Genomic DNA, 26,248 nt, shown 5'->3' on the forward strand with positions numbered 1-26,248 from the left:
TCTTTGTGATTTCAGGCATAAAATTAAGGTAACTATTGAAAGCATCATACCACCAATCTATTTCTGAATATTCTGCCCTGGGGAGAACATGGGGTGGTAAGAGCATGGAGAAATCGGTGAATAATTTACCTCAGAACATGGCAATCCTAAGTAGTAGAGATACAACCCAGCTTTCCTTTATTGCTAACATTCTCCTTCTCCTAGGCTGTATCACTTTTCTATTAACTTTCAGCATAATAGACATATGGGACAAAGAAGAGGTATGGCATGTCACAGCACAAAAGTATACCACCTGCTACTCCCAATATGGGAGCAAAGAGCTAACATGTGTCATCATGGAGGATGGAAAAAGTGGGGCAAGAAAGAGACAGTGCAGGCATCAACATGGACACAGAAACCCTAGCCTAGAAGAACATGCCTGTTCTCCAGTTACTGAAACATTCAGACCGCCTTAAATGCATTTTGAATAAGTGACTTTCAGAAATTTCCTCCTATGGAATTGAGATAAACATGAAATACTCAGTTCTCAGATGGAGAGATTTAGTAGGATTTGTTTGAGTTACGACTTAACACCTTTAAGATGAATAAACAACAAGCAATACCACAGACTGAGATTGCAGCAACCTAGTCTAATTAAGAAGTAGGCTGCATAACTCATGTCAGAGATCCACATAAACTGAAACCTTACCATCTGGCAAGCAGCAAATGAGTGCAGATTAACACAAAAATCTCCAGGTTAGGCTTTTACTGTCTTAATGCAAAAGTGCCTTCACTGGGGCTCATAAAAGTAACAAACCTCTCTGGAGGTTCCATGTCAGTGCTGGGTTCTTCTTCAGGCCCACCCTTGTTGGAGTATGATAAGGCCTCCGACTTGGTCATATAAGCTCAAATTCCTAGTCTTTCCTTGACTAAAGACTAAAATGTCTAGTTTATCTCAGTAGCACCTGTAGTTAGTTCCACAATGTAAATAAAACATAACCCTTTCCAATTTAATCATCAAATCCCTTCCCATTAATCATTCCAGAGCATTATATTAAGTTCACAGGCAGGCGACTGCATATTTCTACTTTTCCAATAATGCCAAACACCCCAACATTTTCCTGATACAAATAGTCTTATATGGCACTAATGTCATTAAGCCTACGAAGAGGTAAGATTTATGTGCTTGCCGCCTCCACAGATGTTGGAAGGAACAGAAGCCAAAAGCTTTAAGGTCGTTCAGTGTTGACAATGAGAACAGGGGCAGGTTAAATCATACCCACTTTCATAGGTTAAAGCCAAATTATGCCATGAGCAAAAGACAAGAAAATTATCATCTTCTCTCTTTCCAGACATCCTCTCATAAATTTTGTAATTCATATAAAAAAGAGAGCCATAAGTATATCTCTGGTCATATTTTTCATTTTCAGCTACCCATTTTCTTCATTAATCCTTTCTTTCTTAAAGAATGTATTCCCAGCAACAGAAACACTAGGAACAAGAGAATTTCATTAAGGTATTCAATTTATCTTTAATAGAGAAAAATTGTTCAGAAAGAAAGAAAAGAAAATGATCTACTGGTAGGATATCAACTGGAATTTTTAAAAAGAAACCCACAGATTGTACTCTTAACCTGCCACAAGGCTGCTGTAATATATACTCATTTTCAAAATATTTGGAACTCAGACACAAAACCTGTGAAACTGTCCGATCCGATAGATTTAATAATGTTTACGCAGTGAGTAGACACGCAGAAGTGTGTACAGTGGCAACCTCAGCCAGAGAAGAATTGATCCACAGTACTGACTGTAATGCCACAGCACCCTGGGGATTCTCTACATAGACTGGGTCTCAAGCCCGAGGCTGAGGATCTGCCATGCTCCACACTCACATGGGAAACAAATGTACTTACGCAGCTCGCCCACTTTCAAGATCTCACACAGCATCTTCGTCAGCTCTATACTACTGCGGCCGAAGGGACATTCATGCTTGTCTTCTCGGCTACTGTTCTCCAGCACAATCTGCAATGGAGAAGGGAATAGGTCAGAAAAGAAATTTAACGGCCCAAAACACCAAGAGCATAACACAACAAAAGCAAAGTGACCTAAAATTCAAATTCATTGTCAACAAAAGAAACAATACCTGAGGAGCCTGCTTATTTCACAAGAGAACCATTTACTCATGCTCGAAGCTGTACCTGACCTCTTCTCAAGTTCCAGTTGTCTGGTACATCTGCAATATCTGTACCACATCTATTGTTTGCCTCATTGTCATCCACAATGAGGCTGTGCAGTGATATCTTGCTGTGTTTCCCTCTTCTATAGTTTAGATATGTGTTTCAGTGTCCCAAGGCTTCATGTGTTGAAATTTGATTCCAACTACAAGGTATTATGATGGTAGAAACTTAATTTGACTGGTGTTTAGAGATTAAGTGTTTGGGAGGTGTTTAGAATTGGAACATGTTATCAAGGTGGAGCCCCATGATTAAATATCGGTGGCTTTATAGGAAAAGAAAGAGACCAGAGGAAACATATATATGTGTTCATTGCCTCCTGCCATTTGATATCCTGTACCACCTAGGGCCCTTGACAGCAAGACAGCCATTATCAAGATGTGGGCCTTTGACCTTGAGCATCCAGGACTGTGAGCCAAACAAAATTTCTTTCCTGTATTAAATTATCTAGTCTCAGAGATTCTAATATAGTAACACAAAACACACCATCTAGGCTATGAACTATTCAGTGGCAGAGATAGTGTTTTATTTATTTAATCAATGATATATATATTTTAATGTTTGCAATTGGTAACTGAACTTAGGGCTTCACGCATGCTAGGCAAACTGCTCTACCACTGAGCTAATTCCCAGCCCCTAATCAACAATATTAGTTGAGGACTTGATACTACTAGGAAGATGGAGACCAGTATGCTGCTGGATGTTCAAGACAGAAGGGCCATGAGTGGCACAAGGGAGCCATTTGGATGTCAGGACCTAAAAGTAGTTAGGCTTGAGCAGAGTGAGTCAGCGAAACTCAAATGATAGCTAAGGCCTACTGGGACCAAAGAGGTCACAGAGGGGCAAGCATTTAAGAAAGAGATCAAAGGGGGTAAATTTTGAAGAAGGGAAGAACAAAGAAAAGGATGATGGGAAAATAAGTGTAAGTGTTGTTTTATTGATGCAGATGGGGAATTATGAAAAGTGGAGTGCTGAGGACAGCACAATGCAGGTGAGTTATGGAAAACCAAAGGAGCTTAACAAACCTAGAAGCTTAATAAAATTGAGCTCTGATTATTTTCTGTACAAATATCATAACAATAAAATATATATACCATATTATATTTATTAATGTTATGCTAATAAAAAAACAAACTGCTTCCATTTGGGGATGTTCCTGCCCATTGTTACATTTTTACCCAGCCACACTCATAAATAGCACATACTCAATCTTCCCTTCACTTGACACATCACAGACAGTTTTCATAGCCTTCATAATAGTCCAAGGAATTGGTGAACTATGCCATATTATGATTTTTCAATCACTTCAGCACAGGCTCACATGAATTATTATGCATCAGATATCATCATGAATATAGCTTTTATTGTCCTTGGGATTGATGAGAGAAATGCTCTTTATGATCTTTGTAGGTAACATGTGTTATAGGTTATTTTTCCCCCCTCTGAGAAAGCTGACAGGAAATTCCAATTAAATCCCTGTCCTGCCAAGCACAGAAAAGCCATCATCATAGTCCTTGAAAGCCTCTTTCCTCTTCATGGTCTGCCATGAAGTGTCTCATTAGACCCTGCTCTAATCATCTTCCTCTTAAGGGATCTCCTTCTGGTTTTAAATAGGAATTTCAGTTCATATGTGAAGTGGAGAACAACTAAATCCCCATATGTCAGGAAATCTTATTTCTCTCTTGAAATTTTTGTTTCTGAGACAGCCAGATGAGCAAGCAAATCTGAATCTCCTGAGGATGAATAAACACACTGGAAAAAAAAAAAAGCAAGAAGATAGGACATAAACTAAAAACAGGAGACAGGTAGTTTGGGGCTGGCTGCTGGCTCCCAGCTCCCAGAGGGCACATTCCCCTACATTTCACATTAACATTCTGTTAACATTTCATGAGTGCATCAATATTTAATGAGGATGTGATCCGCATACACTGTAGGTAGAATTACTGCAGCCAATAAATGTTCGGGAAACATTTCCAAGGCACAGTTTATTAGCAGACACTAAATTAAGTAGCAATTTAAGTAATCAATATGTAAATCTCTAGAAGAAACCCTTCTCTTTACTTTTTAATGCACCATTCATCTTCTTATATTTATCTACCCAAAGAAAAATAAACCTTCCTTCCTGATTGAATTCCATAGTCAAGGAAGGCAGAAATATTTAAAATTACTTGTGCAAGTTTTAGGATGAACATTCCTATGATAGCTTAGAAAAGACTATTATTATGAATACTACTAAATAGATATTATTATAGGGAGAAAACATTTTTTTTTGGTGGTACTGGGGTTCCTGGAAGCCCTTCTACCTCCGGGCTACACTCCCAGACCTATTTTTAAAGTTTTATTTTGGAAACAGGGTCTCCTAAGCCAGCGTGCGCAGCTGGCTTCGAACCTGCGCGATCCTCCTGTCTCTGCCTCCCAAGCACGGGGATTACAAGCATGCGCCACCACGCCTGGCGGGAGAAAACATTTTTAAACAAGACAGGTGACTGCTAATTTTTAAACATGTTGTCATATCTTTATTCAATTTCAATCTTCTGATAGTTACTATGACCACCTGGGATGGTGCGAAAAGCTCAATTGGAAATTTCAAAACATACTTTTACCCTTCATTTAACTTTCTTCTTCAATACCATAATAGAACCCACAATGGATGAAACACTAAAACCTGCTATCATCATTCATCTTAGATTACTTCATATACCAAAAGAAGTTGCAACTATCTGCATGTTATGTAAAATAAAAATGCTGGATATCTGTGTGAATATTAATTGTATTTTATAAGAGGCCTTACAATTTACAAAGTATTTACATATTTTCTTTTGGCTTTTTACAATCAAATTTTCTTTCTGCTCTTTTATACTTTATAAATTCACTTCACATGCTTATTGCCATGAAACTCATAGGTTTCATGAAACCATGGATTTCATGCCCAAAGAGGCTGGGGAAACTTTTCTTAATTTTCTCTATCTCGTTGAAGTGCGTCTATAAATGCCACCCACTCCTAGGCAAAAGTATACAGTGCTCTCTCATGTCTTGTGTTCCCTACAGATCAGTAATACTTCTTCAAGGGGATGGCCAAAGCTGAACCATGCCCTCTAACTTTATTTCCATAAATTCCAGGCTCCCTTCAGAATGCTCAGCATTTCTTCTCCTTTTCCAAACAATGCAGATCAGGAATCCATTGGCTCAGGCTTGGCCAGAAAGTACTGACTACCAGGCCTTCTGCCCGCAAGTATTCATCCCTGCTCTGGCTTCAAGGACCACGCTTGCCTCCCCTCCCTGCCCCCAGCATCACATTGTCGATATGTTCTTGGCTGACTGTCCCTAGCATGTCTCCTTCCATTCCTGGGGCAACTCTCTCCACTGAGAGTTAGACTAAGCCACTCTGCAACCCACCTGGACAACGCTCAGTGAGCCTTGTGGGCTTCTTCCATCCCTGTCATCTATGGAGGCTTCTTTTCCACCCTGAGCCTTCTTCATGTTGCTGTGACTCTAACCTCAGAGACAAGGTGAACTGTTCTCCTAATAGTCCATGGAGAACAGTGTGAGAGGTGGTAATGTGTCCTCTCCAAAGAGAAGGACTGTCAGTGTCGCCCCATTCTGACAAAGCGTGGATAACATGAAGAGCCCGGGCAAAGCCTTCTCTGACTCCTGGAGGCTGCACAAGGCCTTGAGGCTCTGTGAGCCGTACAGGTGCTACACCAACCACTTCATGGGACCACTGTGCTCATCCAGCCACCTAACAAAAGCAAAGCATCCAGAACAGACTGAATGGAGTTCCCATTGATTATTTCTTTACAGCTCTCTCTCTTCCTATTTCTGCATGGACCTTGGATGACATTTTACACTACACTTTTGCCAGCAACTAAACCAAAACTGCTAGATGGGTTCTCTGATGACAAGGCTCTGGGGACAAATCAAAGCCAGAGACCTTCTCATTGTTTTAGCACAAGAGATCTAAAGTAGTGTCCTTTCCTGCTTACACTGGAAATTCTGGGTCAGAAGACCCATACATTAATATTCAAAAGGAAAGCTTCCACAGGCATTTAAGGTGGTAATAACAGAGCATGAGCAAGAGCCACAAAGGGCAGGTTACTTCATGGTGTGATATTGCTAGCTACAAAGTCTTAATATTAAGTAGTTCCCGCTACCATGGAACATCTGTTCTCATCCCCCGTCAATGCTACAAGCTTATAAAAACCATCTCCTAATCCAATAGAGGAAAATGCCCATGTTGTCCCATAGTAAACCAAGAAATAAACTGAGAGACATTTTTTGCAGAGATAACCCCCCAAGCTCCCACAAAGGAGTCATTTTACATTAGTAACAGTCAGGAGACAGCCAAAATGAGCTTCAAGACACAGTGTTACATCCCCAGGCTCAGACCTCTTCCAAGGTCAAAGAAAATGCCAGTTTTGTTTCTTTTTACAGAGATCTGAGAGCCATGAGGGAGTCACTGATCCACTCTCCCTTGGTACCAATGCTAACAATGATTGGTCCCCAGAAAGTCAGAGACAAGCTAGAAAGAACACTAAGCAGCCTCAAGGGGGCTGCACAAGGTTAATTGTGATCATGAATTTTAAACAAGTCCATGGAATTAAACAAACATGTCAAAGCCCTAGTAATATGATGATTTCAAATGGGCAAAGATACAACAGTACAATTACAGAAAGTATGCCAAGCAGAAAAACAAAACAGAGCAAATCAGAACCATCAGCTGCTAGTTCACCAAATCAGGATAAAAGGAAAGAGAGGCCCTGTTTCAATCAGGAGTCTCACTGCTGTTATCCAAACACTAGACACACACAACTTAGAGGAAGATTTATTTGCTTATAGATCCAGAGATCGACCTCTCTCTCTCTCTCTCTCTCTCTCTCTCTCTCTCTCTCTCTCTCTCTCCTCTGTGTGTGTGTGTGTGTGTGTGTATATATATATATATATACACACACATATATATGCATTTGTATATGTGTGTGAAGGTGTGAAATGAGATAATCAACATTAAATATAATCTTTATTTCTCTCTCTCTCTCTCTCTCTCTCTATATATATATATATATATATATATATATGGAGAGAGGGAGATCTCAGATCCATAAGCAAATATATATGTATATGTATATGTATGTATATCTATATCTAGAGAGAGATAGATATGTAATATATGTGTATATATTTATATGTATATATAATAGATTAATCTTTACCATCTTTATATAATATATAATGATTTAATCTTTACAATCTTTATATATATATATATATGTGTGTGTGTGTGTGTGTGTGTGTTTGCATAACATATATTATATATATTCCACTTTGCAACTGCTATTAAGCAAGGGCCAACACTACAGGTTCTTAGGGCATTATGATGGGGTACAGAGAAAGCAATAGGGTTAGATACAGAGGGTCAGAGCCAGATGCTGTAGCTGAGAAATACACACACACACACACACACACACACACACACACACACACACACACACAGTACCAGGCCAATCCCCTAGAATCCCACCTCCAAACATGGCAGCCTCCAGGGCATGAGGTCTGTCAGACATTTTAAATACAAACTCTAGTAGTCTCTAATATATACAAACCTAAATTAACAAAGCTTTAAATGTGCAGAAAAATAGCAGCAAAATATAAGTAACTCCCGATATATATGAACAGTGTTTACCTCCCAGGCCTTTGTATGGATTTGATGCTGCTTAGCTCACTTCACACACATACACAAATGCATGGTAAAGTACTATACCATCTCGCTTTGTAGATGGGGACGTGGGCAAAGAGAGGTATACTCTGTCTAAAGTCACAAAGTACAAAAATAAATAAAGCTGGCACAGGAACTTAGGTGGCCTGACCCAGAACATACATTCTTGGTTATTGATTTATATGGAAAAAGGAAAAATTAAAATAGTAATGAAGCTTTAGTAGGAAAGACCTCAGCATGGTGACAGCAGAGTGGACAGCATGCTGGTTCTGGACAGAGACACACTTCTTGGATCTACTTCTGCCATTCCTTACCATCAGTTTTCTTGTGTAAAATTGGGGGGAGGAATGTATCCCACAAAGGATTGGAAAGATTAAATGAAAAAAAAATGGAGGTGATCTCTGACATGCCCTAAATACCACAAACACAGGCTAATATAAGATTGATGCTAATATTACTAAACAAGTTATATGAACTTTTGTTCTAGGGTGTTACTTGAATTTCTGAAATATTCTTATAGTGCCAGGACAAAGTTCTTGGCAAAAACACAACAGATAGGCTGGGCAAAGAGGCACATGACTGTAATCCCAGGGCTGGGGAGACTGAGATATGAGGATCACTTCAAGGCCAGCTTCAGCAACTTAGTGAGACTCTCAGGAACCTACTGAGACCCGTTTTGTTTCAAAAAAAATAGAAATGACTGGGTTCATATCTCAGAGGTAGAACTCCCCTAGGTTTAATCCCCAATAAAACACACACACAAATAAATAAACACAGATAGCAAAACACAATTTCTGTAAAGATCAGCAATTACTCTTTGGCATAGTAAGGACTCAAGTAAAATATTATTTCTCACTTAGATGAGTTACTGAAGTTCTTTTAGCATCTCTTTAGGACTGCAGTTCTCAAGTAGGGTGTTACACAATCCTCTTATTTCCTGAAGGGCTTATTAAAGAGACGGCAAGGTTTCCCTAAGGTTTGATTCAGTAGGTCAAAGAGAACACCCAAGAAAATAAGCAAGTCAGAAAGCCAAACCTCAAATTTTTCTGAAACATTTCAGGGGACTGAAGGACGGAATATTACAAAAGCATGTATGTGAATATTTAAAAATAAAAACATTCCTCACCTTTCCTGAGCCTTAATTGCCAATGAGAGAAAGTCAGGTTCCTCTAATATGTCAGAAACTCTTAAGGTCTTCAGACAGGGCATTTGATGGCCACAAGGTGAGATGGGCTTTCAAAAGTTTGAAAATGATCGAGTTAAGAATGTGAGTGTACCTGGGTATCTTTCCAGAGGGGTTGAATTCAGAGAACTACAGCAACATATGCATACCTATGTTCATAGCAGCACAATTTGTAATAGCCAAAATATGGAACCAACCCAGATCACCATCAACAGATGAATGGATAGCAAAACTGTGGGAAATACACACAATGGAATTCTATTCAGCCATAAAGAAGAACAAATTTATATCATTTGCAAGAAGATGGAAAGCCCTGGAGAACATTATGTTAAGTGAGATCAGCCAAGCACAGAAGGAGAAGATACATATGTTTCCTCTAATATGCCCAAACTAGGAAACACAAAGGATACCAGTGGGACTCCAGATATTAGAGGGGAAATACTAGCTAAGTTTGGATGGTAAGATAGGAGAGGAGGAAGGCCGATCTTGATTAATGAGGGTCTACACCTGAACATGTGTAAAATTATGAATAAGACATGGTTAACCTGGACAACCATTGGTGGGAGGGGGGAAGGGAAAACGGGGGCGGGGGGGGAGAGGGCACCAAATATAGTGTAAATGTATACTATTTATGTTCAATAAAAAAAATTGTTAAAAAAATAAATAAATAAAAATGAAATGATTAAAGTTAAAAAAAAAAAAAAGAATGTGAGTGTAGCCGGGCGTGGTGGCGCATGCTTGTAATCCCAGCATTCGGAAGGCTGAGACCTGGAGGATTGCGGTTCGCGGACAGCCTCAGCTACTTAGTGAGGTCCTCTGCAACTCAGTGAGACTCGGTTTCAAAATAAAGAATAAAAAATAGGGCAGGGGGTGTATCTCGGAGGTCGAATGCCCCTGGGTTCCATCCCCAGACCCGCAAAAAAAAAAAAAAAAAAAAAAAAAAAAAAGAATGTAAGTGTAATTGACTGCTAAGAAAAAGGACACCCAAAGCAGATTTTGTAAAAAAACGTCAGGGGCTATTTCCAAGGATCCAAGAACAACAGACCCCAGGAAAAGGAGGACAATATTTTTTACGTGGTCAGATTGGTGACAAAATGAAATAGAAAATACACACAGGGAACTGAGATAAATAGCAATCTGGACAAATGAGAGGAATGGAATAAAATTCAGCTAATGAGGTAAAATGCTTCTAGAATAAAATTAGGCAATTGCATATTCAGAAGCATAATAAAGGCCATAAATACAAAATGGCAAGGAATTGACTGGGTAATGGTGTAGTAATTAAAGCCCAGAGGTTCATAATAGACCTTGAATTGAACATTAATCAACCAAAAAGGGATGCTCCCTACCCTTTGATATAGAGCAACAAATGCTGGACACAGGGAAGTCAAAGCCACACTCTGCAGAAAAACCCACCCTGTGAACTTCAAGTTGGGTAACACTAAAAGGATTAAATAAGAATAAGGACAACTTGTGTTTGTACCTGCACCATGACTCCCAACTTCACTAGGGAAGCAAAGAATCAGCTCTGTTAACCATTTGAAGCCCAGTGGACAGCTAATGCATCCCCCACCAACAAAGAAGTGGGACAGAATACCAGTGCTCTTGGGTTGTCCTAGACACAAGGGAGGCTGCAGGTGTGGCGTGCATTTGCAGGCATCACTACAGGTTTGTTTATTTAAAGCAGTGTTTCCCTAAGTTGAACATGCATTAGAATCTTCTGAAGCTTATTAAACAGACTGCTGGGCCTGAACACCAGAATTGGGCTTCAGTCATTCTGGGGTAAACCCAAGAATATGCATTTCTAACAAGTGTCCAAGTAATGCAGATGGTTTGGGACCATATTTTGTGAACCACTGATTTAAAGATATTTTACAATGAGCTAGAATGTGGTTTAGTGATACAGCACTTGGCAAGCATGTATGAGGCCCTGGGTATGATCTCTGACAGTGCAAAATATTAATTTTAAAATGTATTCCATAGCTGGGCGTGGTGGCACACACTTGTAATCCCCATGCTTGGGAGGCAGAGACAGGAAGATCGCGCAGGTTCGAAGCCAGCCACACTGGCTTAAGAAACCCTGTTTCCAAATTTAAAAAAAAAAAGTATAAAATAGGTTTGGGAGTGTAGCCCAGAAGTAGAAGGGTTTCCAGGAACCCCAGTACCACCAAAAAAAATGCATTTCATATTTACTTCCCCCTGTTTTCCGTCATTAGCAAAATTCCAGTTTTTAAAGACAAAGAAAGAAGAGTAGATGAAATAAAGCAGTAAATACTGTTGTTTATATCTGTGACTAGTAAAAAAAAATCAATACTGGGTAAAAAGCTCTAGAAAGAGAGTATAGTTTGGTAGTTTCTAAGGGCTAGAAAGAGGGAGGAAGAAGAAGCAATTGCTTACTGCATATGGGATTTCTTTTGGAGACAATGAAAGTGTCTTGGAACTAGATAGAGGTAGCGGTTGCATAACATTGTGAATGTGCTAAGTACTACATTAAAATGGATGATTTTTATGGCATGTCAACTTCACTTCAATTTTTTTTTTAAGGCAGTCTGGCTTCTCAGTCCAGCACAGGTGAGTTCCACCTCTTTTCCTCAGAACTCTAGGTCATTGTTGCCACTGGACTTCAAGTCTGCCAGTGCTGGGCAGTCACTGCCCAGCAGGCCTCCAGGAGTCTGTGGTTTCCAGTTCACAGCACTGCCCACACCGTGGGCGTGGGCGTAGGCATGTGTACCAGCAGCAACTCCAGCCACTGCAAGGGTCCAGAGTCAAGACTCAGACAGGACTTTCCTACAGCTTTTGGATATGGGCAAACAGAACTGAACAAGCCCATAGCTGCTTCCTTCCAGCTGCCTCTGGAACGTAGGCTGAGCATATTGCTGAGGAAGGGGTTTGAGGTGCCAGAGGATCGGGTCTGGTCTACAAGAAACAAGACTTGTGGTTGCAGCTGGCCTCTGGACTATGAGAAAGATATAAATCTTGTCTGAAGTAGAGGTGATGAGGAAGTTTCTCCCTACTGTTAAGGGTACGTTGTTGACAAGCAAATGGTGCTTCGGTTAGTAACAGTTTCTAAGTGTAATGAGTTGTGTTGAAGTTTCTGTCTCCTGTCCTTGCCTGTAGCCTGTAGTCACTTGTGCAGTGAGACATTTTTCTTTAAAAAAAAAAGTGTTTGTTTCAAAATAAAAAAAAGTGAAAAGAGCCAATCTCAAAGCCCCAAGGTATCTTAGTAGTATGAAAGTCTCATGCACTTAAGAAATAAGGTAGGTATTCAGATGTTCACCCTGAGACAGCCATTCCTGAAGCAAATGCAGCCAAGGCATATGCACCAAGAGTACTCCCTACCTTTGTCTTAGAATCACCAGGAACTAGGCAGAGGTAGTGGAACATGGAGCTTGCTCCAATCAAGGGATGCCTGGCTCTCTGAAGAAGAGTTTATGATCAGCCTTTGATATTTGGGAGCAGACAATGCAAGCAGATTGAGCACTGAACTTTCCCTCCTGTTCCTCTTAAATAAGCTGTTGTGCAGCTTAGTAACCCCTGAAGCGAGTAGTCAAGTGAAGTGAGGAGGAGGTGGCCAGCTGCATTGCTACGTACCAGCTTTTGGCGGTACATTTTATTAGGAAGGGTACCATGTGGTCTGGGAGTTCTCTGAGCTTTTTTTCTACTCCCAACTAATGAGGAGCTGCGGGTCCCACAAGCAGGACACCCCCGTGTTGGGGAACATGCACTTGTGACTGCAGGGTAAGAGTGGGGAGACAGGTCTGTGGCGTGGCACCGACAGGCCGTGATTGTGGGCGGGGGGCTGCCCCGCGTTTATTTGAGGATGCTTGTGTGAGAGCAAGCCACCCACACCCTGACACTATTCTGGGTGAGGGACCAGAGCAGACTGGCTTCTCCCCATCAGTGCACTGTGCCTGCTGTACCCCCAGGAGGAGCCCTGAGGCCAGAGCAGGTGGGGTACACAATCCTTTTAACTTCCATGCAGTTGCTAGCTTTCTTTCACATGTTTACTGTAATACCTGCCATTTTTTATTTATCTAATTTTGATTCAGTCATAAGCATGGTAGGGCAGTGAATATATGACAGGTGTAATCTCTGGTGCTGCAATGGGCCTCATTTCTTTTCTTTTGAACAAGAAAATACTGAGACTCTCCTTTTCCTCTAATTTGTTTTCATTTTTCAAAACAATCAGAAAACATTTATTATACTGAATGTGTACATCCTACTATTAAAAAAAAAACAAAGTAGCAAATTTGCTGGTGCCATAATTTAACCTGTTTCACTGGGACAAACTAACATTGTTTTCTCCTTTTTATTTTTTAACCAGCCTCTTGCATCCCCTTCTTTTCTACCTGTCCTACAACTCTCATATGCAGACTCCTCTCTTTGTGTATGACTGTTAAAAAAATTCACTTTTCAAAATTGAAATCAGGTGTTTGCTCAAATGAGGGGAGATATTTTTAAATTATTATTTTCTTACTGAAATAACAGCAGAATATTTTTCTTTTTTGTTGTTTTTCCCACAAACATCAGTCTGGGACGGCACTGGGCATGTAAGTCATGTGGCATGGGATGCCAGTTTATTTGTATATTATATAAAATGTATGTAAATGTCTCTCCAATTGGGCTGGGGTTTGCATTCTCCCCTTGGTGAAGAGCCTCAGGGAAAGGCCAGCAGGCAGGCACCCCTCATGCCTGGCACTAGCAGAGGCCCCAGCCACATGTGTGGGCAGGGTGCTGTCAGGACCAGATCTATGAAGGGGTGGTGGTGGAATATTTACACTTTGCTGTAGCATTTGGACTTTCACAAAAGATGTAACAATTTTGATAATAAAATTCTGAACTATTAAGAAACAAGACAGTATGTATCAAATAACTGCCATGTGCAAACCTTGGAGTCTGGCTTTTGTTCTCACAAGCCACTCAAGCAGTATTATTTTACAGATGAGGAAATGAGATACCTGAGCCTCAGTAAGCTGGCTGCTATTTACGAATGAACAGATATGATCACTACAGGTGATGATTCAGAAATGGCCCAAGTTGACAGTCCTACTGTCAGAGGCCCAGAGACAGGGTACCAGGTGTGTAAGGGGAACAGAGGCAAAGGCCTTAACACCACCCAAGGAATCCCCTCATGGAGAACTCCACTATATGTTGCTTAAATGCAACGCACATATACTTCCTTACCTTTGTTTCTGAAAACTCACATTTTTAATCATTTCACAGACATTTCCTATTCCAGTCTCATCAAACTTTAAAGTATTCACATACACTTGGAAATCTTGTTAAAATAAAGATTCTGACTCAGTGGGTGCCAGGCAGGGCTGGAAATCCCATATTCCAAACACTCAGATGAGCTGACACTGTGAGTTCAAGGTCCCTGCTCTGAAACGCAAACCCCCACTCCCCCAAATCTGTCCCCTGAGCTCTATCCCTCCTGCTGTGCCTCCTGACACCCTGCAAAGCATCACTCTTTGACTGACTGACTCCTTTATCCAATATTCTTGTTATTGCAGAGTGACTCACTAGATGACAGAAAAGCATGTGTCAAGAAAATAACATTGTAAAGGGTTTACAATCTATATGAAAGCTATTAAGGAGCTGGGATTTGTAAGGCAGAGGGACTTTCTCATTCTAGTGACCTCTTTTGAGTTTTTGCATTGTTTACAAGAAAGCATCCCTTTCTGAAGTGAGGATCCATGTGGGATACAGGGGCAGGCAAGAGGGTCTTGTGGATAGGTGAAGCCCTCAGTCTGGTCTTGAAGGAGAAGAAATCATGCCAGCCTCTCTCTCGGGGTATCTTTTAAATATTTCAAACCAGAGTGAGCAATGGAATGCAATAAAGATTAATTACAACTGGGAAATGGATGCTGAATGAAGGCAAAGAAGCCCCTCTGCATCTTGGGCAAAATTAACGATAAATCTCAAGAGCACAGGGCTCAACATTCATTACTGAATACAAATGTCTCCCATCGCCTTCACCAGAATGCAAAAACACTGAGATGCTTGGTTTTGCCTGACAGTCCCTGTTGGATGAAAAATTAAGCTTGACATTTCTCAAGCCTGGTTCCATACTGAGAAACTGTCTCTGGGATGTTCATAGTTACAAAAATCTTAAAGCCAAGTTACCTTTCACATAAGTTGTCTAAAATATAACTTGATTTACTAAACAAACACCTTCCAGGAGGCCTAGTGGCAAAATGGATTCCTCTGAGTCAGCCCCAAACTTACTCCCTTAGCTCAAAGATTCAGAAATTCACTCTGGTTTTTGAGAACAGACTTGAGACGATGAAAAGGTGAAGAGAGAACTATTACACATCATCCTCTTCTTCTAGATGAGTAATATACTGGACATTTCTGAATGATATTATCAAATGGAAAGTGCTATTTCTCTTTTTATACACATACTAAGTTGGCTACAATAGGATAAGTATTGACTAAAACTCAACTAAGAGACTAATTGCTTTACCTGAAGTTAAAGGCATGTAAAAAGACATAACTTTGCATTGTTTTATTAAATATGGCTTTTATTAAATGGGAGTCATCTCATTAAGTCTCATATATATAAGAATCCCAAATCTTGGCTACTTCCGCTAGAGGAGGGAACTCTGGTGTGAAACAGTCCTCCTACAGGAACAGGCCCAGATGTGGGTCTCTTCTCTGGAAACTGCCTCTGTGACACCTCTCTCCCATTCACCTGCTCTGGCACCTGTCCCAATTTTCTTTCTTCAGATCTACCCCAACTGCCACTTTCTCCATAAAACCTTAAGCAGCTCCTTCCTTTAAAATGCTATAACACCTGACAATCCTCAGCAATTCTGAATTTCTTCCCCAAACCGTGGTGCAGAATATGTGCCTTACCTTCCTTTCCTTATGGAGTCAAGCTAGGAATTCTTCTCCTGTGAACATCTCACTGCAGCAGAGTGGCACATACACTAGGTGCTTATTAATAAAATAGGCTTGTTTATTAATGTTTAATAAATATTTAAGAGTGAGAGTGCAGCACACAGAGTGTGTTCTGGCTGGGCTGGCTGTGCCCAGAGTCAGCATCTTTGTCCTTTATGGAGAACTGCACCTTGCCTGGTACTCACAGGAGAGTTTCCATGACCTAATATTTACGTTCATTTACATCTTAACCACAATAAGGCAAAATCATCTTCCTGTCCTCTCTCACTCCCAGATCTCATCCTCTTTCACCTGTGGATTCTGCCACACCAAGGGCTTAGGTGGGGCTCCAGACCCTCCAAACCCTCCCTCTTTGGAATGAGCTTGGCTCAGGACCCAGTAGTCATTGGGCAGTCGGGGCTACTGTTCATATCCAGAAACCACACAGTAGAGGAAAATACACTTGGAAACAGCCAGATACTCACCTGTTCTTCGTGTCCCCTGAGGGATGATGTGCCCCTGTGGATGACAAACTCAGAAGTGGATTCTTGTTGGGCCATGTCCACATTTCAAAGGCCTATTTAGGGAAACTGTGTGCTCGACCTTTTTCAGTATTATGAATAAATAAACATTTACAGAAGTTGGGATGAATGAAAAATGGCCTTAGTTGTGTGTTTATAGAAAACACTTGGCAAGTATTTGCTAAAAATGCTAAAAATGCTTCCTGTAGATGCTGTGAGTGAGAACCAGCAGGAAATGTATGGAATGACAGGGAGCCAACTTTCCTGACAAAGGGATGTCCCTACCTCACACCACATCCTGCCTCCACTCTACCCTATGATCACCCAAAAGGAATCATGTGGGTGAGTTTAGGGGGAGGGGTGATCTTCAAAGAGCCCTTCAGAGCCAGGCACTCTACAAGGGAGTGCAGAGTGAAGCCTACTTGTGTTTCCAAGGTGGTGATGCTCCATGAGGTCTCCCCTCCCTTCCCTGTTCCCTGTTCCAGCTGGAAAGAAGCCCCAAACTTCCACTGTTTTTCCATGCCTGAAGCCTGGCCTGCCCCTCACTTAACTCCAGGATGCTTTCAGGTAAAAAGTGAAAATTGGAAAACAAGAGATTCAAAATACTTCATTCAAGCAAGACGAATGAGAACATTTTTCTTAATTCCTCTATAAAAGACAAAGATCTCTGAAGATAGGGATAGAGAGAGGAAGAGGAAAGTGATAGAAGCCAACAGTGAGTTCTTTCCAGGGAACAACCTGATCAGTTCCAAACCACCCTTTGGAGTGAAGTCAGCCCCCTTCTTTCTGCCACATGAGGGACACATTGGTACTACAGAGAGCTAGGGTTCCCCATCAGTCCACATAAGAAAGAGAACAAAGGTTTAAATATTAGCAATATTAATATCACAGATTTATATACCAAAAGGTTACTTTTAGCAACACTTCTTCAGAAATTTTTTAGAAAAGAAACATGAATCCAACATGCTGATGCCTGCCAGGCAAAGGGGCTATGTTTTACACCTGGCACAAGAGCCAGTTTGAACTCCTCCCTCATAGCCTTGGCCCAGGACCCTACCTCTTGCCCAGAGCTCTTCCCATCTTCAGCTTACTGGAGCCCAATGCTAAACATCCTTCCCACAGCAATTTTTATGCTGATTTACAAAGTTTTTTCCTTAGGTATTTTTAACTTGGAAAGGTTAAGTTGAAAGATCTCAGTATTTTTGCTACTGGAAATATATTAATAAACCATTATCTAAGAACTGTGTGTCCTTTGATACTCTCAAAAGCAATGGAGGAGGGTTTCCTGTAAAATCATTTCACTGGCTCATCTGTACTTAGGGTAGATAAAGAAAATCTTTGTGTCTTTGCCATTGTCCTTAGATGGAGGAAGGAATGAGTACTGGGCTCTTTCAATCAGCTCCATCACCACACACCTGTTCTGTCATGAACTGGTAGCATCCACCCCCGAATCCTAAACTAAACCAAGATCCCTTCATTCTGAGCCAGTTGTACCCTTCCATAGTGGTATTAAGGATGAGAATTTCTTGTGTGATCTTTGAGGAGAAATTTCTATATTGAGTACAGATTGATGAATTTAGAGAACTAGGGAGAATTGAGAGAACCAGGTCAGTCATCCACCTCCTTCCCTCCACACCAACACTTGCCACCAGAACCAGATGTGCCTGGACTCCATGAGGCTTCTCTCTGGTCACCCAGGATCACTCTGAGTTAGTGACTTGGCCCTCTGACTGTAGGTTGCCTGGGGCTCATGGTGCAGTTGTGCATTATCCATGGGTTCTGGCCCTGAGGTAATCTGTAAGAGTGTGGCTGGGTGTGGTGGTCCACACCTGTAATCCCAGTACCTGGGACACTGAAACAGAAGGATTATAGGTTGGAGGCCAGCCTCAGAAAATTAGTGAGACCCTGTTTCAAAATAAAAACAAAATAAGGTTGGTTATGAAGCTCAGTGGTAGAACATTTCTATGCCCCATAGTAGAGAAAGAGAAGAAGAGAGAGAGACAGACAGACAGACACTATTCCTCACTTGACTCCATGACTGCTTGGCAATGTGAGATGGACACACTACTCACTCACTGAAAAGATAAAGCCACTGAAGTTAACCCCACTGATTCTCCAAATTCTTCAAAGTTCATTGCACTGTAGAAAAAAAAAAAAAAAGCAAGACGTAGCCCCTGAAGTTGTTGCCTCTAGAGCAGTGGAGGAAGGGGAATGCTGGAGGCTCACCAGCAGTGGTTTACCTTCTAAACAGTTTAAAAGCCAATGTAAAAATGAGATTTTACATCTGGTTTACTTTCATACACCTCAAAGTTTGGACATTTGGTGATCCGATTACCTCATCAAGGGCAGATTCTTTCCAAGTTTCAGTCTGAACTTTTGTCATATGTCACTTATAATCAAAAAGACTTCACAGGGGGGAAAAAGGAAAGTAATACCAGTCAGAAATTCAGTATGTCATATTTCTCATTGCTCATTTAATAAATATTTTAAGTGTTTCAATGATAGTGTGGGCACAAGGCAAGGAGACATGGTCCCTGCTCAAACATTCCATGCTTGAGACAGATGATGATTGGATAATAAGAAAACACATGATTACATGTGCTAAACTAAGTACTACTGAAGAGAGCGACACATGATTTGAGATTAAAATATACCAATAAAATCATATTACAAAAAAGTGAGTAACACAGAAACAAAACCAATGAAAGAGGAGAGCAAATAATAAAGAAAGAGATTTAAAAGAACAAGGAGGGAGAAATGACAGGCTGAGTCACAGGAAACCACGCATACAAAGGTTCTGTGGCACTGGCATCAATGTCTGAATGGTCAGCCACACCAGCTTTCCTGATCCTGGTAACTGTAGTTTGTAGATAGGTGTAAAGACATATACCAGCATCTTGGATTCTGCCGGCCTCCAAATATGAGGACAGTTGGTACAAAATAGTACATAAACTAATTAATTAGAAGTGAGCTGTTAGTGCTGGTATATCTATTATAAAAACTGTTTCAGTTTCTGTATAAAATGGAAAAATATTGCCTATTATTTATTATTTATATCAAATTTTGGGATCTTAGACTTTACTTATGCAAAAAAAGTTGATAAACGAAGGTCATAGTAAAAATAAAATTACCTGACAATGTCAAACACTCCTGGGTATACCAGCTACACACTTCCTGACGGGGAAGCTATTTTTAATAAATAAACTGGGACATTTGGGAACATTATCACCGAAATTGTATAATACCAATACAAAATGACTTCTGAGTTGGTAGGCAGGTAGCTAATACTGGCTGGCCTCTGGTCACATGAAAGAAAGGAAAAGTCAGCAGTGATTCACTCAATCATCAGCATATCTGGGACAAGGCCATTTTGGGATATACTGCTAATATGGTTTCCATTAGAGGGTGGCCAAAGCCAGAAGGGCAGCTACAGCCAGGGAAGTTCTAGTGCGTTCAAACCTATCTCCACAAGTATTGGGTATGGAAACCACTTCTTATGTATTAGTATGGAATGAACTCCAGAAAATCTCAGGCGTTTACAACAAAGCACGGGAAGATGTGAGGCATGGTTGGAGGAGGTGGATCACTGGGGTGTGGATTTGAGGACTATATCTGTCCCTAGCCCCCTTTTCTCTTTTTCCTTCCAGCCACCATGAGTTGAGCAGCCTTACACAGCTCCAATGTTTCTGTCTTGGAGCCAGCCCACTATGGACTGAATCTCTAAAACAATTGAGTTAAAATAAACTTTCCCTCCTCTATGTTCTCCTCAGTCACAGTGAAAAAGAACTAACTAATACATATGGCTTCCTTCCTTGGGATTAATCCTGCCAGGAGGCAGAACAACAGAACCTTCTGGCAGAGTCCTGTCACTCACTTGATTCAGACATTTTTTAATAAATATGTCCTGAGGGTCTTCTGTGTACCAGCCACTGATCTTGGCACCAGGGTGCAGCAGTAACACAACAGATGGTCTGTGCCATTATGAGGCTTTCAAGGTCAGTGAGGAAACCAGGAAATAAGCAAACCAGTAAATGCAGAGCATGTAAAAAATGGTAAAGTTGGAGAAAACCAAAGAAAATAAAATGGAAAGACACAAAGGGGTAAAATTACTATTACATAGTTGCTGGTGCACAAAGGCTGCTCTGAGGATAAAAGAAGCGAGGGTGTGAGCCACTTGACTACCTAAGGAAGAGATTTACAGGTGGGAAAGTGAATAAAATGCCCAGAGGCCACAGTGCACCTGATATGTTCAAGTCAACAAGAACAGAATAAACTAAATTTCCCCTGATACATACTACTTCTATGTTTAAGTCCTAATCCTCAGGATTTCAGCATGTAACTGTATTTGGAGATAAAAATCTTTAAGAAAGAATTAAGATAAAATGAGACTCTTGGGGTGGGATGCTAATCCAATATGACTGGTGTCCATATAAGACACATCTAGGGTGTGAGTGCCCAGAGGCATATGGAGAGGGTAGACATTTGTAAGCCACAGGTAGACTGCAGAGCAAACCAATCCTGCTAGCACCTTGATCTTGAACTTCCAGCCTTCTCTTGTTTAGTTTGTTATAGCAGCCCTAGCTAACTAATACAAAGAGGTCTCTGTAGTTGGAGCTAAGAGAGAGAGAAATAGAAAACAAAAAGATACAGAGGAAGACTATGGGCCATGACAAAGGCTCTGCTTTTACTCTGAGTTAGATGGGAGCCATCAGTTGGAGGGCTGTGAGCAGGGGAGTGGCATGATCTGACCAGTTTTTGAAGACTCACTTTGATGTCTTAACATTTTGGCTACTGTGTTAAGAACAGGCAAGGGGAGGAAGGGTGGAAGCCAGTAGAACCAATTAGGTTATTGTAGGGGTAATATTTGATGTGCTCTATTGTTTTAATTTCATGCTCTGTATTACTTTAATGATGGCATATTAGGGAAGAGTGGGATTATGGATATATTTTGAAGATAGAGTCAAATTCTTAATTAAATGAAAAGCAATTCTGAGCCAGATTTTAGGATCATTGGGAGGATCTATTAAAGTGACCAAATTCAGTGACAGGAAACACCTAAGCAGAAGGTCCTAAAGTAGGTTTAGCTATGCTTAATCCCTTCAAGAAATAAAGTATTTTCTTGAAGTTTATTGTAGCAAACTCACTATTGAATGAAGCATTTGAATACTGATAAAAAGATGTAAAAATAAATAACCTAAGCTTCCACCTGAGGGAACTAGAAAAAGAGAATAATAAACCCAAAGAAAGCTAAATAAAAATAATAATAAACAGAAATAGAAATCTATGAAATTTAAAATGAAAAAACAGAGAAAAATCAATGAAATCAAAAGCCAATTCTTTAAAACAATTGATAAAAAATGATAAATCTCTTGCCAGGCTAACCAGGGAAAAGGGGAGAATAGAAAAATTGGTACCATCAAAAATGAAAGAGGACCCAATACTACAGATCCTATGGATATGATAAAGTAATTTCATGAACAACTCTATGCTCACAAAAGTAATAACAGATGAAATGGTCTAATTTTTTTGAATTACAGAATGTAGCAAAACTTAGCCAAGAAGAAATAGATTATGTGAACAGGTCTGAATTAAATCCATACTTCATAACATCCCCAAACAGAAAGCATCAGACCCAGATCATTTTACTGGTAAATTCTACTGAACACTCAAGTAATAAAATGATACCAATTCTCTACATCCTGTTTCAGAGGATAGCAGCAGAAGAAATACTTTCTAACTCATTCTATGAGGACAACATTATACTAATACCAAAAACAAAGACATTATAAGAAAGGAAACCACAAACCAACACTTCTTTTAAACATACAAGCAACGATTCACACAAACTATTACTAAGCAGAAAGGGTTCAAAATCCAATAGTATCAATAGATATGGGGAAAACATTTGATAAAAGTCAACACTCAATCACAATAAAACTCTTCTAAAGCCAAGAATAGAAGAAAACTTCCTTGGTAAATGATATCTGCAAAACACCAACAGCTTACACTGTGCTTAAAGGTGAGAAACACAACACTTCATCCCTAAGATTGGGATTAATGCTGGATGTTCCTTTTTACCGCTCCTGTTCAACATCTTACTGGTAATGGAAGATAAAATAAAAGCTGTTCAGTTTGTAAAGAAATAAACCTCTCTTTGTTCACAGATGACATTACTCTCTATGTAGAAAATTCCAAAGAACCAACACAAAGACTTCTGGAACTCATAAGCAGTTATAGGAAAGTTGAGGGGTATTGGCTCAACATTGATAATACATAAACCACACTGATGCAAGAAGTTAATAATAGGGTAAGGAGGAGAAGGTAAATATGGAAAATCTCTGTATTTTGTGCTTAATTTTTCTGTAAACCTAAAACTGTTCTAAAATACTAAAAAGGCAAGAATGCCTATAACTTTTGAAGTCCACCATAGATTTACAAAGTTGAAATACCACCCCAGTGAGGAAAAGAATCCAGGAGGCAGTAGTGTAATTGAATAATATTGAATTAAAATAAGGGGTACTGGAAAGTGCCCAGGAGACACTGAGTTTTTTTGTTTTACCTAGAAAGGGGGCAGTGAGTAAAAAAAATTTTGGAATCTAAGCTTAGGCAAACATAGAAGAAAGGATTCTCAGAAACCTTTCCCTCTCAAAGAAATAGGCAGATGTGAGCTGCTGCTCTTTGAAATACTGCATTGCAACCATATGCAGCTACCAGTGCAGAACAAGAAATCCTCTAGCACCATAGCCACAGAGCTTGGCACAGCGAAGGTGGGAAACAAAGGACACTGAAGGTAGAAGTTTGATCACTCATAGAAGAAAGGAGAGCTTTCCACAAATTAGCTACTCAATAATTAGCAGGCATTGCTAGACATTAAAATGGGCAATGTGGACTAAACTTGGAGAACCAGTTTAGAAAAACACGGGGGAATATATTAACTGGATCTAAGACAGAAAACTACACAGCCACTGCTATCTGAGGATGTGGCTGATATATTAGTGAGGATGTCACCTACAGTTGAACCTTGTGTAGATTCTAATCTTAAATTTCATAGTGAAGTTGGATTTATAGTATGTCAACCACATGTAGTTCATTATATAACTGGGTTTCATTAATTTTTTTTCAATCTATCAGTGTTTTGAAGTTCACAGTGACTCGTTGTTTTATTGGGCTTGGTGTCATCTTTGTTGTTGGTTTGGGAGGTAAGAGATGGCAGCCAAGGCCTTGCACATAACAAATAATACTCTGCCACTGAGTTACACTCCATCCTTACACTGTGCTTAGTTTTTGTTTTAAGATTGAGGATTGAACCAAAGGGCATTCTACCCCTGAATTATACCCCCAGCCTTTTTTTTTTTTAAATTTGAAATAGCAGCCGAGCATGGTGGCGCACACTTGGGAGGCGGAAACAGGAGGATCATGCAGGTTCGAAGCCAGCCGTACTGGCTTAAGAGACCCTGTTTCCAAGTAAAAACGTATAAAATAGGTCTGGAAGTGTAGCTCGGAGATCGAAGGGTTTCCAGGAACCCCAGTACCACCAAAATAAATAAATAAATAAATAAATAAATAAATACCATCTCATTAAGTTGCTAGGGGTCTCACTAATTTGCTGAGGGTAGCCTCAAACCTGTAATCTTCCTGTTTCAGCCTCCCAAGTACTGAGAATGCCTGGCTTTCCACTGTGTTTTGAGGTTTAAATTACAAGGTACAGCTAAGTGATAAATCTTCAGATAAAGCTAAGTGAAAACTCTGAAATCTGTGCCCAGCTGGGGCTGGTATTAAGAAATATGAAAGCAGATAACCATCAGGTTTCAGAACTGCTTAGATTTCATGTACTGAATCCAGTACCAAATGGATACAGGTGAGGCTAACAGGCAGCACATCCCAGCAGGCCCCAGCAGTCTGTGGTGTAGGTGGAGTGTAGGAGTGAGGCCACCCTCTCCCTCTCCTCCCTGTGATGAGTCTTCTCAAATGAAAGAGTCCAAATTTCACAGTGATCTCATGCTGAGGCCTGAAGCAGTCCATTGAATCACTGGCTTTGGAAGTCAGAAACTGTGCCTTCTAACTCAATTAGTAAATCTAATCATATACCTTCATACTCTCAAGGAGTTTTGATTGTTTGGCAGTAACAGCTTGGTTATTCACAATCAACAAATTTAATGCTACTATTTTTAAATATGAAAAGAGAGGACTGTATATAAAAACAATCCTCTAGGCCATGGACCTTGATCAGAGAAAGAATAAACATAAAAGCCAGCAATAGGTTATTTAAATGAATTATTAGACAAAGAATTATTTGAAAAGTCCCAGCAAGGCTGTGCTAAGGGGTCCTTGTTATTCTAAACTGAATCTTTGCTCAACATCACCTAGAAGAAAAATGTCATTCAAATTTTAAAAAAAGGTTCTTTTACACCAATCTCTGTGTTTAAGTGGCAACATATAATTTCATTTAAAAAAATTTAGTAGCAATTGCTACTGAAGCTGTTTCAGGGACAAGGGGAGGAGAAGATCTGTCAGCACTATGGGAACAGAAAAGTGATGTGCCACCAAGCTGTATTCCAGTCATTTGCTTCATAGTTAAGTTTAATTACACATTACACACTGTCCTATAATTATGCCACTTGGGAAACTGCCAATTTCTCCCTTGAAATGTTAAAAGTTCCTTAATTTACTTTGAAGATTTAATATTGCTCCTACCAGTACCCCATCTTGGAGCACATGGTCTATGTGGTTCCTTCCTCTAACACCACAGGCTGGTGGACAGCAAGGAATTCAATGGGTGATTTGACATGCAGTGCAAAAGGCTGCTAGTGCTCAGCTCATAGCCCCCAAAACACTGACCCCTGAATTTAAAATAAGATACAAAAACTCATTTTTTCTTTGAAATTTGCAATGAGAGATAGAAGCATGCCTTTCCTTTTCTCTGATCTTAGGAGTTTGGAAGTAAAGTCCTTCCTTCTCAGCAAGGGGAGAAACATCCAATTCAAGATGAAGCGCCTGGTCTCTAGGAGTCACAATCAAGATGGAAAGATAACACGCATACACATAAAACTCCAGAACATTATACATCTATCTAGTACCACTTGATAGATGGACAAAGGAAACGGTCAGAATTGTTTGCAGACCCTCAATGTGATGCTGTGGTGGTGAGAACCTCAGGGATGACCACAGACCATCAGAATTGATGGCTGCTATCTCAAGTGTTCTCTCCAAGGATAAGGCATATAACTACAAGTCAAGAAGCACCCAGACAGTGTAATAAGGAATCTGGGGCTTCTAGTTAATTGAAGAGGGTGCATATTCCCTGCCTACAATTCAAATCCTTTTTTCTTTTTTGGGAAACTGCCAATTTCTCCCTTGAAATTAGGTCCGGGCTACACTCCCAGACCTAATTTTTTTTACATTTTTATTTGGAAACAGGGTCTCCTAAGTCAGCGCGCGGGGCTGGCTTCGAACCTGGGCGATCCTCCTGTCTCTGCCTCCCAAGCGCGGGGATTACAAGCGTGCGCCACCATATCCTTTTTCCTTTTAAAACTACTGAGATTATGAGGCAAAATATATCTGGAGATTCACTTGAACTGTGGCTGCAATCTCCACGTGAATCTATACGTGCCTAAAGGTTATAGGGCATGGACAAACAAGGCATGATACCTGGACATAAAATTCACCTCCAGCACATCCCTAGTGGTGTGTCTTGGAGGGAGCAACCTAAGCTCTCCATGTGTCAGTTTCCTCAACTGTAA

At 40.3% G+C, this 26,248-nt stretch overlaps 1 protein-coding gene across 2 annotated transcripts in view; it reads right to left on the bottom strand.

Annotated features, from left to right (window-relative positions):
• The window catches only part of ELMO1 (engulfment and cell motility 1), a gene marked incomplete at both ends in the record, with an annotated part of 563,076 nt that overhangs the window by 329,322 nt on the left and 207,506 nt on the right, over positions 1-26,248 (bottom strand). For both annotated transcript variants that reach the window (XM_080701947.1, XM_080701948.1), the window contains one exon: positions 1,892-2,000. In XM_080701947.1, the coding sequence (XP_080558073.1) occupies positions 1,892-2,000 (109 nt within the window). The remainder of the gene's footprint in view (positions 1-1,891; positions 2,001-26,248) is intronic.

The sequence above is a fragment of the Muscardinus avellanarius genome (genome assembly GCF_963383645.1).
Source record: "Muscardinus avellanarius genome assembly, chromosome: 9".
Lineage (NCBI taxonomy): Eukaryota > Metazoa > Chordata > Mammalia > Rodentia > Gliridae > Muscardinus > Muscardinus avellanarius.